A 13,666-nucleotide genomic window follows, 5' to 3' on the forward strand; every position below is an offset into this window, starting at 1 on the left:
CTGACACACAATATATCAGCGCAGGTAGGAAAGCGTGGCGCTAAAATTTGGCTCGAGACGGGCTCCGCTTGATTCAGCACGTAATACAACGACAGAAATATTCACCAATTAGGCTACTCCATGCTATGTTTCTATTTCAAGTGGTTTTACTGTGTTTATAAAAAAACACTGTCATGTGGTTCAAACTCGAGGCTGTGTCCCACAAAATCACAAATCGGCCGCGCCCCGCGCCTGACGAATTCTCGCAGTCATTTCCCGCCGTTGCGGGGCAGTTATGTAAATGGCTGTCCGGAATCAGGAAAGCACGCCAGCCGCGCGCTTTGTGACCTCATTTTTTGGCGGCCGCAACGTTTTTGTGTAACGCTGCCACTGGCGGCTTTGACGGGCTCGTACGGAGTTTGAAGCAGCGTGTAATTCTCACAAAGCATGCGCACACCTATAGCCCTGTACTTGCAGCGGCCATGTGTGAACAGTGAAAACTGCGCAAAGCGGAAGAGAAGCCGCGGCGACAAAATTTCGTCGAGGCTTTGCTGTGATATTTGCGTGAGCACAGCTCGTTACGGTACACAGACAGTGAGTTTTATAACATGTGAACACATCGTTCTTACGAAATGTAGAAGACATCAAAGGATGGAGATAGTAGAAAGTGGGGGAATGTGAGTTTGTATTCGGCGTGAAAGTCATAGCGACGTCGAGCAATTTGGCAGGCAGCTGTTCTACCTGCTATATATGTTATGTGTCAGTGTGCAGGGCAAGGCCAGTGTTTGTTGTAGATGAGCTTTGGACGCAATTGTTACAGGAAATTATGCAATAATAAGGTGAAAGAGTAGTATAGGAAACATTAAGACTTTAGTAGTAAATAGATTTCGTATTATTTAGCATTATATAGTTATTGAAACGCTACAAAGGTGGCCTGTGTGAAAGGGTATCAGTAATGTGTGACGAATGAGCCATTGGGACACACTGACACAGCCTCACCTGAACGTAATTATGCCAACCGCCAGCATCTCGCGACGCCCAATCTTAGTTGAGCGGCCCTTGACGTTTATTTCAGATCGTGTGGTTCGATGTGTGGGCAACTTAAGAACTTGAAGAAGGCAATTACTTGTTCCGAATTTACTTGCAATCTTGTGAGGCGTTAAGGATATTTTTGTTGCAGTGCAATATCATATTAGCAGATATGAGTACGATGGGGAAAATCTAATGAAATTCACCACAAGCGTAAATTTTTGCGAGCACCCAATTTAGTGTAGGGCACATGAACGGCAGTTCATACATGCGGAAACATATTGGTCGTTGGCGAGGGTCCCAAATATCCTTGATGCCGCAAAGTCATTGCATAAAAAGTCAAAGGGTTAATCATCTATAGCTGTCAGCGGGTAGAAAATTACTTTGAAAGAGGAGTTAGCAGCAAAATGAGGTGAGTCTCATACTTAACTGAAGTTCAAAATTAAGATATAAGCAATAATGCATACAGTGCTTAATTTGAAGATTCAGGGCGGTGGACCGTCTCTGCCAAATTTTCTTTGGACAATTGCTGAAAATGCTTACTGAAATTCACACAAGCGAGTTTAAAAAAGGAAAAAAAAACAATTTTTGCGGGAGCACACCAGATTAGTGTAGAGCACAAATGATACCGTATGAGGGCGCGAGACACACATGATGGCTCGTGCGAGGGAGACGCCGGCGGGTCCCAAAATTCTTTGATGCCGCAAATCTTTTGCATAAAATAGTAAACAGTAAAATCCATGCCTATACTGTGGCTCAGGAGTAGAAATTAACTACTAGAGAACAAACTAGTTAGTATACGCAGAAATTTCAGGAGTGCAACAACGGACTCCTGCATATGTCAAATCAGGAGTTCGCACAGTAAAGTCAGGGAAGTAACTTGCACTTCGGTACCTCGGAGCGTCAATAATTGCAAGCACGACCGCGCTGTTAAGTCTGAACATTTAAACAGATGGTTTTGTTAATGATTGCTGAGAGAAGTGGGCGCAAGAATCTGGCAGGAAAAAGTATAAAGCTGAAATATAGTACTGACGACTAATACTAGGAGCGATGGAGTCCCTATGTCCCCGCAGCGGTACTGCGGAACGTACAGGCGCCGAGAGGGATCATAAAGAGTAACTAGCTGAAATCTAAGTGAGGCCGGAACGGCGTACACTTTGTGCAGCACAACCCTGAGGCGACGAGGCCATGAACCTTAAACCCTAACCCTAACCTATCCATAAGCGCATATCAGCTAGATAGTAGCCCCGGTGACGTTCCGGCAGTCGCCCTGGACATATACCTTAGAGCAATACATAATAGCGCATACGATACGCGATTACACCAACTGAAAACACTAAGATTTATGTTTTGCTTAAGCCATAGAAAAACCTGGAATTGAACATCGAACACCATAGCATATTATTATAGCGAGCAATTAATTCTCAAATAGCGGGCGCTACAAAACAATTCCCTCAGAAAGAAACCGTAGATAGTGCACGCTGATTCAGAACAGAAGGGCCAATCTAATTTTTGTGAGTTAACGTCGTGGCCCGAATTCGCAAGAAAAGTTGCGGCAGAAATCAAAACGTTAATCAAAAATTCGAATTGTGCATGTTATTTGTGAATATAGCGTGTACGCGAGGTTCTAAGAACATGTTATTGTTACGCATACTCTAGAAGCAGTTGCTGTTACTCCACAAATAAAGCGCAAGACACTAAGTAAAAAGTGGAAAACGCATGAGAGCCAGGTCAGAAGTCTTGGTTTTTGGAAAAGTCCTGGTCTGTTAAAGCCCTACCGTTTCTGGCAGGAAGTTTTAGTTTGTCTGAGGTCACTAAACGTGCATAGTTTAGTTAGGTAGCTCGTGCTGTGCAGGACCCTTTGAAGAGAGCCATAAGTTTCACGAGAATGATCTAACTAGTGTGTCGTGACTTCCACCACTTTGTTAATGAGATTACCTAGCCAGATTATTTGCTTGAGCAAACAGCGAGACAGTTTAAGAGTAACATAAAATGTATAGAACCTTGTGTATTCACGGCAAAAGGTGCAGTTTCGACACTCGTCGATTACCCACCACTTTTTAGCCTCATCCTGACCATAGGTTCAGATGGGCCAGCTTGTAGAAGCGGCATTATCAGGTCCGTGGGCGAATGTTGCGTGGCGTGCCCGGGCCAAGGTCCGTGGCGTGCGTACAACAACAGTCTGTGGCGTGAGTACGCAACTACTTAAGCCGGCCTCGAAGGACGGTAGCGGACCACGAAGTGATTCAAGCACATCGGGGGAGAGGATCGTCAAGAGAGACCGCGGTATTGGATGTCGAGGAGCTGGGTCAAAGGTCAAAGTGCAAGAGATGTAAGAAAGAAGGGGGGAGCGCGTAAGAGGGTGCAGCGGGCGAGATAGAGGCGAGGGGAGCTCAATTCAGCTCCTTAACTTAAGATAGGGAGGAAATGCAGAATTGCGGGCACAAATCTAATCGCTAGACGCTAGGCTCATGGATAGTCGGTGTATAGCCATCATGGTAGGAAGAGCATCCACTGTGGCCAATTATGAAAGTCACCGTCCGAAAGGTCATGGTCACAGGCAGATTATTAGACATTTTCGTGAGGACAGTGTCTGAGCGAGCGAGTTGAAAACTTTGTTTCAGGCGGTGACCCTAGCATTGTTATGGGCTTTATTGAGAAGGACCATAGAAAGCGCCTCTCTGACAGGCAGAGATAAGAGATGAAACGGATAATGCCGTTGACCCTCAGATGAGTGAAAGGGTTGAAACATGCGAATTGTTTACTATGTCGGTTAAGAAAGAATTTTGACATGCTGGGTTGCTAAACTAGAATACTAGTACAGGACCGATGTATGGAGAGCTACAAGATGTCACCAGGGATGAAATTTCAAGAAGCTAGAGACGTGGTTGAAGAAGGGTGTAGTGTGCTCGCTTAGAATCGTGATAATTGAGAGCTATCTGTGTACGCATGTCAGTATTTTAACAATGTAACGTATGCCAGCTGCGCAGTGGCCACTGCCAAGTGCAGGTGTGGTGCGTATGGTAGGGCCTACGTGTAAGTCTTGCGCGCTGCAGTTAAGAGTAGTTAGTAGGTGCCAAGCGCTGGATCTATTGCTGGGCCTGTAGGCGCTGCAGTAGTGGTATGGATGAGTAGCTTACCTATGCGCAATGCAAATAGTTGGTTGCCACTACGGATGAAAAGCGTTGCCACTTTAAATACGCGCTAAATCTGTGCGTGGCAACTGTGTCAATAAGCGATGCCCAAGGCGAACATTCCTTTAGAAGGTTCGCTGAACCATCGCTGTGCATTCTACGTTTTCGGGCCGTGGTATATGTCAACACATTTGGGACTAACAGGGTTTACTAGAATCCCACCACTCCACCACAGAGTCACCGCAGTAGACGTTAGATGAGCGCTGTCGCTCCGCGGCACTTGTCTTGTAATCTTGGGCCAGTTAGTAGCGCCAGCTTTCATCCATAGACTTGCATGTCTCTTGCACAATCTCGTTTGCACCGACAAATTGCAAGTCGACACATTTAACAAATCTCGCGACTCGATGTTATTTTCGTTGTGTTACGATTTGTTCATATCCAATTTTCTATGCTATAACTGCATGAAATCTTAGTGTTTCTCAAGTTAGTATAATCAGTGAATATATATCCGCTGTGAGGTGAGACTATATTTCACAATATTTTATTTGGATTGAGCATTTCTGAGCAAGAATCTCGCAAATATTCCTTTAATACACTACCCAGAAAGTGATGGTCAATCAACACAAATTGTATTAATATCAAAATCTAAATGTTTATCTACTCTATCGCCAAATAATTCCACGTAAATGCTGGTCAACTTTGTCGGCCTACAAAATATGCTTACATAGATGTGACAACATGCCGAAAGCATCTGAATCAACACCATGTTTGAATGCAATTTACAGCAATACAACAGTAAAAAGCTATAAACCCAGAAAAATACATGACAGACTTCGTTGCGATTATTTACTCCTGATATGTATATATATATATATAATCTGTGTACATATACAGAGAGAGAAAGCAAAAGCGAGAGAAAATTGTTCTATTAAACAATTCCAAAGTAAAAATTCCCATGTTTCATAGAATGGAATGAGATGGGCAGATGGATATAAATAATGGTTGGATACATTGTCTCTGCAAGTTGTTAAGTAAGTTGTTAATCTGTTTTGATAATATGTAAAATGGTTAGTGTATCAATACATTACAAAACATTGTAATTAACCCAAAGCCAAAATGGTTTGTTACCTCTGCAGATTTGGAATGGGTATTAAGTACTCAGGTAAACTTGCCCGCAGTAAAGAAGCGAGCAGCTGAACTTGGAACACGCCGAACTGTTAAGAAACAGTGGCAGGTAATGATAGGCCTATCACAGACTAGACCAAAAAATTGTACCCTAAAATGTGTGTAACCTGATGCTATTCTTTGGCCTCATACCCTTCAGTATACAAATGTGGTGAATTTTTGTACAGCAGAAATTGTAAACTTGTAATGTTAGTTGTCATATAACAGCAATTGCAATTTTGATTTCGATGCACTGCGACTGACCAGCGAAGATTACATTGGTCAGGTGAACACATCACAAGCACAAGGGAAAACAAACATGACAAACATTGAAAGTTTACAGTTTCCGTTCTTGTGTAGTTTTCAAGATTTGGTGTCATAATATTTTTACAAATTGAAATGTGATAAAAGGTGTTTCGGAATCTGATATTGTATGGTAAGCATTTTACGATGTAGTAAAGATGTTAATAAAGAGAGATATTTAAATGTTTCTTGAAATCCAATGTTACATGGTCAGAAACATAGAATAAGTTGTCATACAAAAATTCACCACATTTGTCCATAATGACTGTTGAGCTCTAGAATAGTGTCCGGGATTATAAACAACAACATAACATACATTGCTGCATTTATTTGCCCATTTATTATAGCAAAGTGGATAATGACTGCAGCGTAGACATATCTACAACTTATCGCAATAGACCCTTGTATGTTCAGGGCACTCACAAAGTTTCAGAACATTGTAACGAAATCATAAAAAATTAGTATATTATAATTACAATTACATATTTCTTTTACCAACACCAGCTATACTTGTTACTCACTGAACTGCAGTTCTTTAAATAAGCCAATACAGTTCTATGGCATCTGAAATGCTAAAAATATTTGAGCATAATGTGAGCTGGCTAGGTGACTGTAATGTATAAATATCTCTCTCTCTCTCTCTCTCTGTATATATATATATATATATATATATAGAACTTTGCACAAATGACCAAATATTTTTACAGGCAGCATGGCTGCTGCGGACAGTGACATGTATAGACCTTACAACTCTGTCTGGAGATGACACTCCTGCCAATGTGCAGAGGTTGTGTCACAAAGCAGCACATCCCGTGAGAGAGGATCTGCTCAAGGCAATGAACATGCAAGATAAAGGTAAGTAAATGGTAAAGTCATGTACATGTTGTGGATAATTGATTTTAAAATTAAATTATATTGTTTTTATAGTCATAAGTTATATATAGCCATAATTATAAGTTTACACGGTGTATATGTCTCTGAAAATTAGTATTAATTTTCAATTGTCATCAATTACTTTTCCACGTCAGTTGTAACAAACGTTAATTCCCACAGTAATAAATTACGTACGTGCTTTATATGAGATTTTATCATGATTATTTAGAAATGTATTTAACATGTATTTGGTTTTATGCTATTATTTATATAACTTCTGTATTTTTGATATAACATGTATAATGAGTTATGATTTTTGTGGTTAATACAGGTATAACAGTAGGTGCTGTTTGTGTCTACTCTGCACGTGTAGCTGACTGCGTAAAATATCTGAAAGAAGCTGGAAATCCCAACATAGCAATAGCATCAGGTAATTTTCATGCATGCATATATTCAATTTATATCTACTGTATACTTGCTACCCAAAATACATATATATAGCAAATCTTATTTTATACCTATAGGATTATTCCATGAGCAGTTGTCAGCACATTGTCTGTCAAATAGCAAATAATGCAGCCACATTCTTTCGTATAGCGACAATTCACTTGAAATCGGCAACCACAAGACAAACTTGCATCTCATTGAGTGGCGTAGTGGTTCTAGACTGTCACTGGTACAACATTTCTGTTGCTTAATTAAAGTTACTATTGCAAAGTACAGGGATAGAGTCTCCTGAGAAACAAATGGCTTCGTCAAGTAACCGCGTTAACACAATGTAAACAAACAGATTTATTTTGTTGCATATTTTTATGAATATAACGGTGTGGGAGTGTTATAAAATATGTTAGCATTACTTTAGACACTTTCTGTTGCGCAAGTAATAACAGTAAGTAGTGTAGTGGTCGAAAAAATACGAGAATAATCAGGAAATCTGTTTGAAATCTTTACGTTAAGGACAGAGTAGTAGCAGAATCTTTTTAAGAGATTTTGTAGCAATGTTACACCCTATGCTATACTTGCTATGCTCATATTTTTGGTTATACATACCTTGGTCTTGACAACTCATAGTCCTCATAACCCACATGTCTAGGAGATGTGTGAAGTTGTGCTTTTGAATTTTATTGCATTTTAGACCAGGAAATTATCATAAAACTATAATTACCTAATTGGTACCTAAATTTACCTACCTGGTATATTTATTCTTTACAAATTACTACTATTTATCTGAACGACCTTTAGTTTTGGATAAACACGTGCATAATCTAACTGAAATTAGTAGTGGTATTTAAGATATTATACTTCTTCTCTAAAATAAATAGATAAGAAATGTTCTTCGTTTGTTATATGAAGCTGAAATCTCGTAAGGCTTATATGTTAATTTGACCATAGTGGAGAATGTTTCATTGCATATTTAGTTAATATGATTGCTGTGGAAAAAAATCGTCTAGCTAGTTTCTAACAGTCTCATTTTTAGCTCGCCTTGACATCGTCTATCAGCTATTTTAGATTCTTCGTTACAGTAATTTGATTGGAATATTTTTTTTTTATTTGCGCGATATTTGAAAACCGAAATGGAGATCATTTAGGCGTAGCGCCATCTCTCGTCAAGATTTCAGACTTTCACATCTGAAACATTTATTTTCGCATCAAAACTTATGCATATATCATTATCAAGAGTATATATGATGAGAGATATGCTATATAATGGGAGTTCTCCCATATATATACTCTTGCTTTATATATTCTCCCTCCCTCTTCTATCACACCCAAGGTGAGCTACAGTGTCATTGACACTTTCATTTATTATAGTTGCCACTGGATTTCCAACTGGACAGACGCACCTGAAATCACGCTTAGAGGAGATCCACCAGGCAGTGGCAGATGGTGCCACTGAGATAGATATTGTGATCAACAGGAATTATGCTCTGACTGGAAACTGGCAAGGTTAGACTTGAAAGTTACTGTGTCTGTAGTCGATATAGAGATTTAGTAAAAATAGTATAGCATTTCCAAATGCTGGCTCTTCACAAAAATCCTTAATCAACTTCAATAAAAACTGTAATTATGATTGTAAACGTCGTAAGCGTATTCTGTTACAAGTTGGAAGTGTATAACTGATATAGATTTTTAATCTTTGTATGATGTCAGTTGTATTAAAACCCATGGCTGGTGAAAATAGAAATGTTTGATATTTTGTTGAATATGATTTTATTTTAATAATATAATTAGGGATTATGCTTATTGTTTGCATTGCATGTGTTACAGGCGTGTATGATGAAGTGAAATTGATGAAGCAAGCATGTGGAGGTGCTCATATGAAGGCGATCTTGGCAACGGGGGAACTCGGATCCCTGACCAACGTTTACAGAGCCAGCATCACTGCCATGATGGCTGGTATGTAGCCAAACTCTGCTCGGAATGATAGAGTTAGATGTGTTCTCTTTTATTGTAATGTCTAATTATCTCTGCAGCAAGCTTGTACTTGCTTCAATTTTGTTATTACTTGCCTTGATTTCCATAGCTCAGCCGCTCTAGATTTTAATATATTGGCAATATTTCATGTGTTCTAGGAATATTTTCCTTGAAAAACTGTTTGGAAAAACAGTTGGTGCGGGTTTGTGATTGTTACCTATGTTTAACAAGGTGCTGATTTCATCAAGACCTCTACTGGAAAGGAAGAAGTGAATGCTATTCTCCCAGTTGGTCTTGTCATGGTTAGAGCAATTCGAGAATACTACCACAAGACTGGAATTAAGGTGTGTTCATTGCTTGTTATTATTTTTTATTCTGCACACATACCTAGCTGAACATATACACGCACCGCACACACACTCATGCGCACGCACGCACGTGCACACACACATACACAGATTTAAGGAAAAATATTCTACATGTGAATAAACTAACTGACGTATCACCTCACTTTACGCATTGGCACCTAGCGTGTTTACTCGCTAACATTTACAAGTTTAGTTGTGATACGACAGTGTTGCAGTTAACGACTACTCCTCTGTTTCTGAAGCTGCTGCTAATGATGACATGTTGATGTGACAGATCGGGTTCAAGCCAGCAGGGGGCGTGCGCACCGCAAAAGACTCGCTCACGTGGCTGATTCTTATGAAGGAGGAGTTGGGCGATGACTGGCTCAACCCGCGTCTGTTTCGCATCGGCGCCAGCAGCCTTCTCATCGATGTCGAACGACAGCTGTACCACTGGACCTATGGCAGATACGCCGCAGACCACGAATTCCCGATGGCTTAGGCCATGTGCCGCGCATGCTGAGACAACGGGTTGCGCGCAGGCAGGAGGTGGCTGGAAACAACTGCTGTTCTTACGTTTCACTTTACACACTTTCCCGCTTTGCAGAGTAGCAATCTCGCCATGTCGACCTTGTTGCTCAGTTGTTGTAAGCTATATTAATATTAATATATATATATATATTAATATTTATATTGTTGTAAGTTGTTGTAAGTTGTTGTTGCAGTTGTTGTATGTGGGGCATAGTCATCTCTTATGAGTTGAACGCCTTTGTTGGCATTATAAATCAATATCTATTACCTGCCCGTTCTAGACACTGAAATAGGTGGAACTATGTGGTGGATCTTTTTTCAGCAGTTCAAGATCTGAGTCGAGGTATATCTTGAATAGGGAATAGCCAGTCTTTTAAGTCAGTGAATTATGTACAATTTATTAGATTGCTGCTTTTGATATGTCACTCAAAAAAGTTTATTGAGCAATTTGATTATGGACTATAGAGGCAATATTAGAAAAGGTATAAAGAAAAGAATAGGTAATGGTACGGTAATATACAGAGAAAAGTCCTTCCTGTACTGTATGCTACAAATTAAGCACGCCCACTGTTTTCTGCTTATATATAACTATGCTCGTCATCGATACTCAGGGTTGAGACTGTGGTGAGAGTTAGAACAGGAAGCTTGTGACGCTTTATGGGCGAGAGCTGGCTTTAACATTGAGCTTCTGGTCACCTTAAAGACAATTCAGATATAGCATAAATCTAGTTGCTATCGAAGAACTTCGTGTGAGTGCGATTAGTCTGCTAACAGTTGCCAACAAAATGGGCATCTATTTAATGTTTGGACTTCTGGACATCACGATTTTGCTTTTGTTGCGCAACATTACTGTCCCCCTCACGTTCTATGGTTTAAGCTAACTGATATCGAATGCTGTGTGGCAATTTTCACAGAGTCGCAGTAGTCCTGCAAGACTAACACCATGAAATTATTTGTTCTTGCGTGATATGCTTCATGTTTTGCCTGGTGGTTAGTGAGCTACAAGCTGTAGAGAGACAGTAACTACCAGTTATGTCTTTACAACTACAACTCACATGTTCCTATTCATATTCATAGCAATAACACAACTACTGGAAATATTAGATATATAGCCCTCGTATGTTTGATGTTACGGATCAGCAAAATTGTGAAACCTTGGTCAGTTTTAGAGCGTGAATGGTAAATTTTATTGTGTTGCAATAAATGCAGAACTATGCTGTTTAGGAAAAATAGGCTTGCATATGGAAATAGTAGAAAAGTATTTTTGAGAAGCTTTGGCCGATAGGACATCCTGAAATGAGTATATTTTCCTGATTTTGCAGTGGCTTATATCTCCTTTTATCCGTTTCTGCTAATATAATTATACCAAGTTAAGGACCAAATATATTATCTATAGTATCGATTGTTAGATATGGACCTACGTACAGTTAGTAATATTAACCAATTATATTGGCATGCATATAATTATTACGCATGCACTTAGATAGTTGTTTCATAGCCCGGTGAATTTAAGCTATAAAATTACACTGTACTAAACGATGGTTCCAGTATACAGTATGTGAATGGTATTAAAATCTTTGCCAAAATTAAAATGTTATTAATAACCCAATTAAAAATTATTAAATTTGATTTACGTGTGACATATGATACACGATAAAAAAAGGAAAACATTGATCATGGAAAAAGGAAAGAGGAAACAAGGAAAAACGATCATCATCATTAAAGTGCTTTCAGTTTTATTTATTGTTAAACAAGCAGTGTATGTAAATTTGGTCACGTTATAAGGGATTCGTTTATATATTGTGTAGAATATATAGATCGAGATAAAATTATACATGCAGATATTTAACAATTTATATGCGTGCTGTTATCAATACTATGAAGGAATTCATGACATTAGATATACTTTACACTGGTAATATACACTATTAAAGATAAGCTATATCATTACCATACTACATTATAATAATAAAAGCATTTCAGTATTACGAAAAATATATACCTGCTACTAGATTTGTGATATAGGAATATATTCTTGATAATTCTAGTTTTCGGCTGATATAACATACTTAATACGTTTGAAGATCAAGCCAATGGGTTACGTGCCACTTATTTTTAGTTGAGCCAACGTTATATTCATATCTGAGATCAAAAGTGTTATATCCTCAACCACTTGTGTTGAACCAGAATGTTGAAATCTTGTGAGTAGCAGGCACGTGTTGAGAAATGGCAGTGAGAAAACATTTTTCAATTTTGCAAAAATATCAAAGTTGCATGCAGACTTGATTTATAATCAATGATGCCTGTTTTTTTTAATAAGATCTTCTAGATTGTAGGGAAAACGCGAATAACAGATTTGATACAAACCCCGGCTTCATTTTTACAAGAGTTGTATCATAACAGTTATTATTATTATTTTACGGTAACAATTACAAAATTGATATGAATGACATGATTTTTACCCTAAATATTACGATTTTACATATTCTATTATAGTATCCGCACCTCACAATCTAAGTTAAGCTAAGATATAAATAAATAAATAAATATATATATATATATATTTAGGCTTAAAACGGCGTAAATGTCCGTGTGTGTGTGTGTGTGCGTGCGTGCGTTCATTTTTTTGTTAGTGAGTATTATTTCCTTAAAAAAAAAGTTATACTTTGATTAGACTTCACCTTGAAATTCCAACTATATAGGTAGACTGCATTTTTATCACAAATTCCAGGACATTAAATGCTCTACGACATTAACATATCACGAATATCACAGTTCATACTCTACACTACAGTGTAATTAATTAGAAACGACTAATTACAGGTCGCATCTAGTGCTTCAAAGGGCGTAGGCCTCTAACTGCATGTTTCCGTTCGTTCCTATATTCATTAATAACGTGGGATTGTCCAGTAAAGTTCCACGAGATTCCATACGCGCCATATGTGTGTACGACAATATATTAGATCATTGTGTGCGTGAAGTACCTATGCCAATAATGTTTCATTTTGCCAAAAAATGTTCCTTTAATAATTCTTGATTCATTTCTCTTTCTATCACAATATAATGCATTAATTGCATAGTCCATGTTTCATTACGAGCCTCATCATTTACAGGGTCGAGTTAGGCCCGTAGCGAACCCTTTTTGTCCGGTGGGGGTTGGGGGCAAAGATACGTGATATGTTTTGGGAAAGTGACCGTCACTGACCATGTAATGTCTATACGTTTCTCTGGGGGCCATCTGACCCCCCCCGCGCCAGCTACGGCCCTGGGGCAATGGTAGATAGTTCTTCCTCTATTGCAAAAACTTTCTTTCTTTAAATAATTATCACTGCGAGTTTATCATGCCCGAGCATTTATACATGCTGAACTGTAACAGGCGATGGCACTCGACGCTGGTTGCTCCCTTCAGGTACCGATAGTGTGGTCCCAGCCGAGTTCGGGCGAGACTGGGATCCTTTCACCCAGCTATCAGGCAATGCTCGCGGCTTCGGTGCCGCGCCTGTTGAATGATGGACCTTAGCCGGTACATTATAGTGCAGCTCAAGAGCATCGACGGTTTGTTGCTTCTTGTTATGCTTGTTCCAGGCAATGACGATGATGACACCAATCACGATGAGCAGAAAGATTCCAACCACGGCCAGGACAATGGTCACTGTACTCGTAGTGTAATTTACTGAAATTATGAAATCGCATGAATTATGCTATTATGTTACGCCTCGGGTTTTAGTAATTCAACAATATTTATACCCAATTAAGTTAACTAACCCCCCAAACAGGTCAAATGATTCGCATGTAGGCTACCTATACTGATACGGCGCGATTTATCGAATATAGATATATAATATTATATTAACGCGTAAAAATTCATAACAACTGTTATACCCAAGGCAA

At 39.0% G+C, this 13,666-nt stretch overlaps 1 protein-coding gene across 1 annotated transcript in view; it reads left to right on the forward strand.

The window, feature by feature from the left end:
- LOC106811779 (deoxyribose-phosphate aldolase-like) overlaps positions 1-11,443 on the forward strand; it is a 13,643-nt gene extending 2,200 nt beyond the window's left edge. Inside the window, exons 2-8 of the mRNA XM_014815496.1 lie at positions 5,279-5,376; positions 6,317-6,464; positions 6,814-6,912; positions 8,295-8,429; positions 8,751-8,879; positions 9,129-9,241; positions 9,540-11,443. Coding sequence (XP_014670982.1) covers positions 5,279-5,376; positions 6,317-6,464; positions 6,814-6,912; positions 8,295-8,429; positions 8,751-8,879; positions 9,129-9,241; positions 9,540-9,746 — 929 coding nt within the window. The 3' untranslated portion in view covers positions 9,747-11,443. The remainder of the gene's footprint in view (positions 1-5,278; positions 5,377-6,316; positions 6,465-6,813; positions 6,913-8,294; positions 8,430-8,750; positions 8,880-9,128; positions 9,242-9,539) is intronic.
- The last annotated feature ends 2,223 nt before the right edge of the window (positions 11,444-13,666 follow it).

This window comes from Priapulus caudatus, unplaced genomic scaffold, assembly GCF_000485595.1.
Source record: "Priapulus caudatus unplaced genomic scaffold, Priapulus_caudatus-5.0.1 Scaffold573, whole genome shotgun sequence".
Lineage (NCBI taxonomy): Eukaryota > Metazoa > Priapulida > Priapulimorpha > Priapulimorphida > Priapulidae > Priapulus > Priapulus caudatus.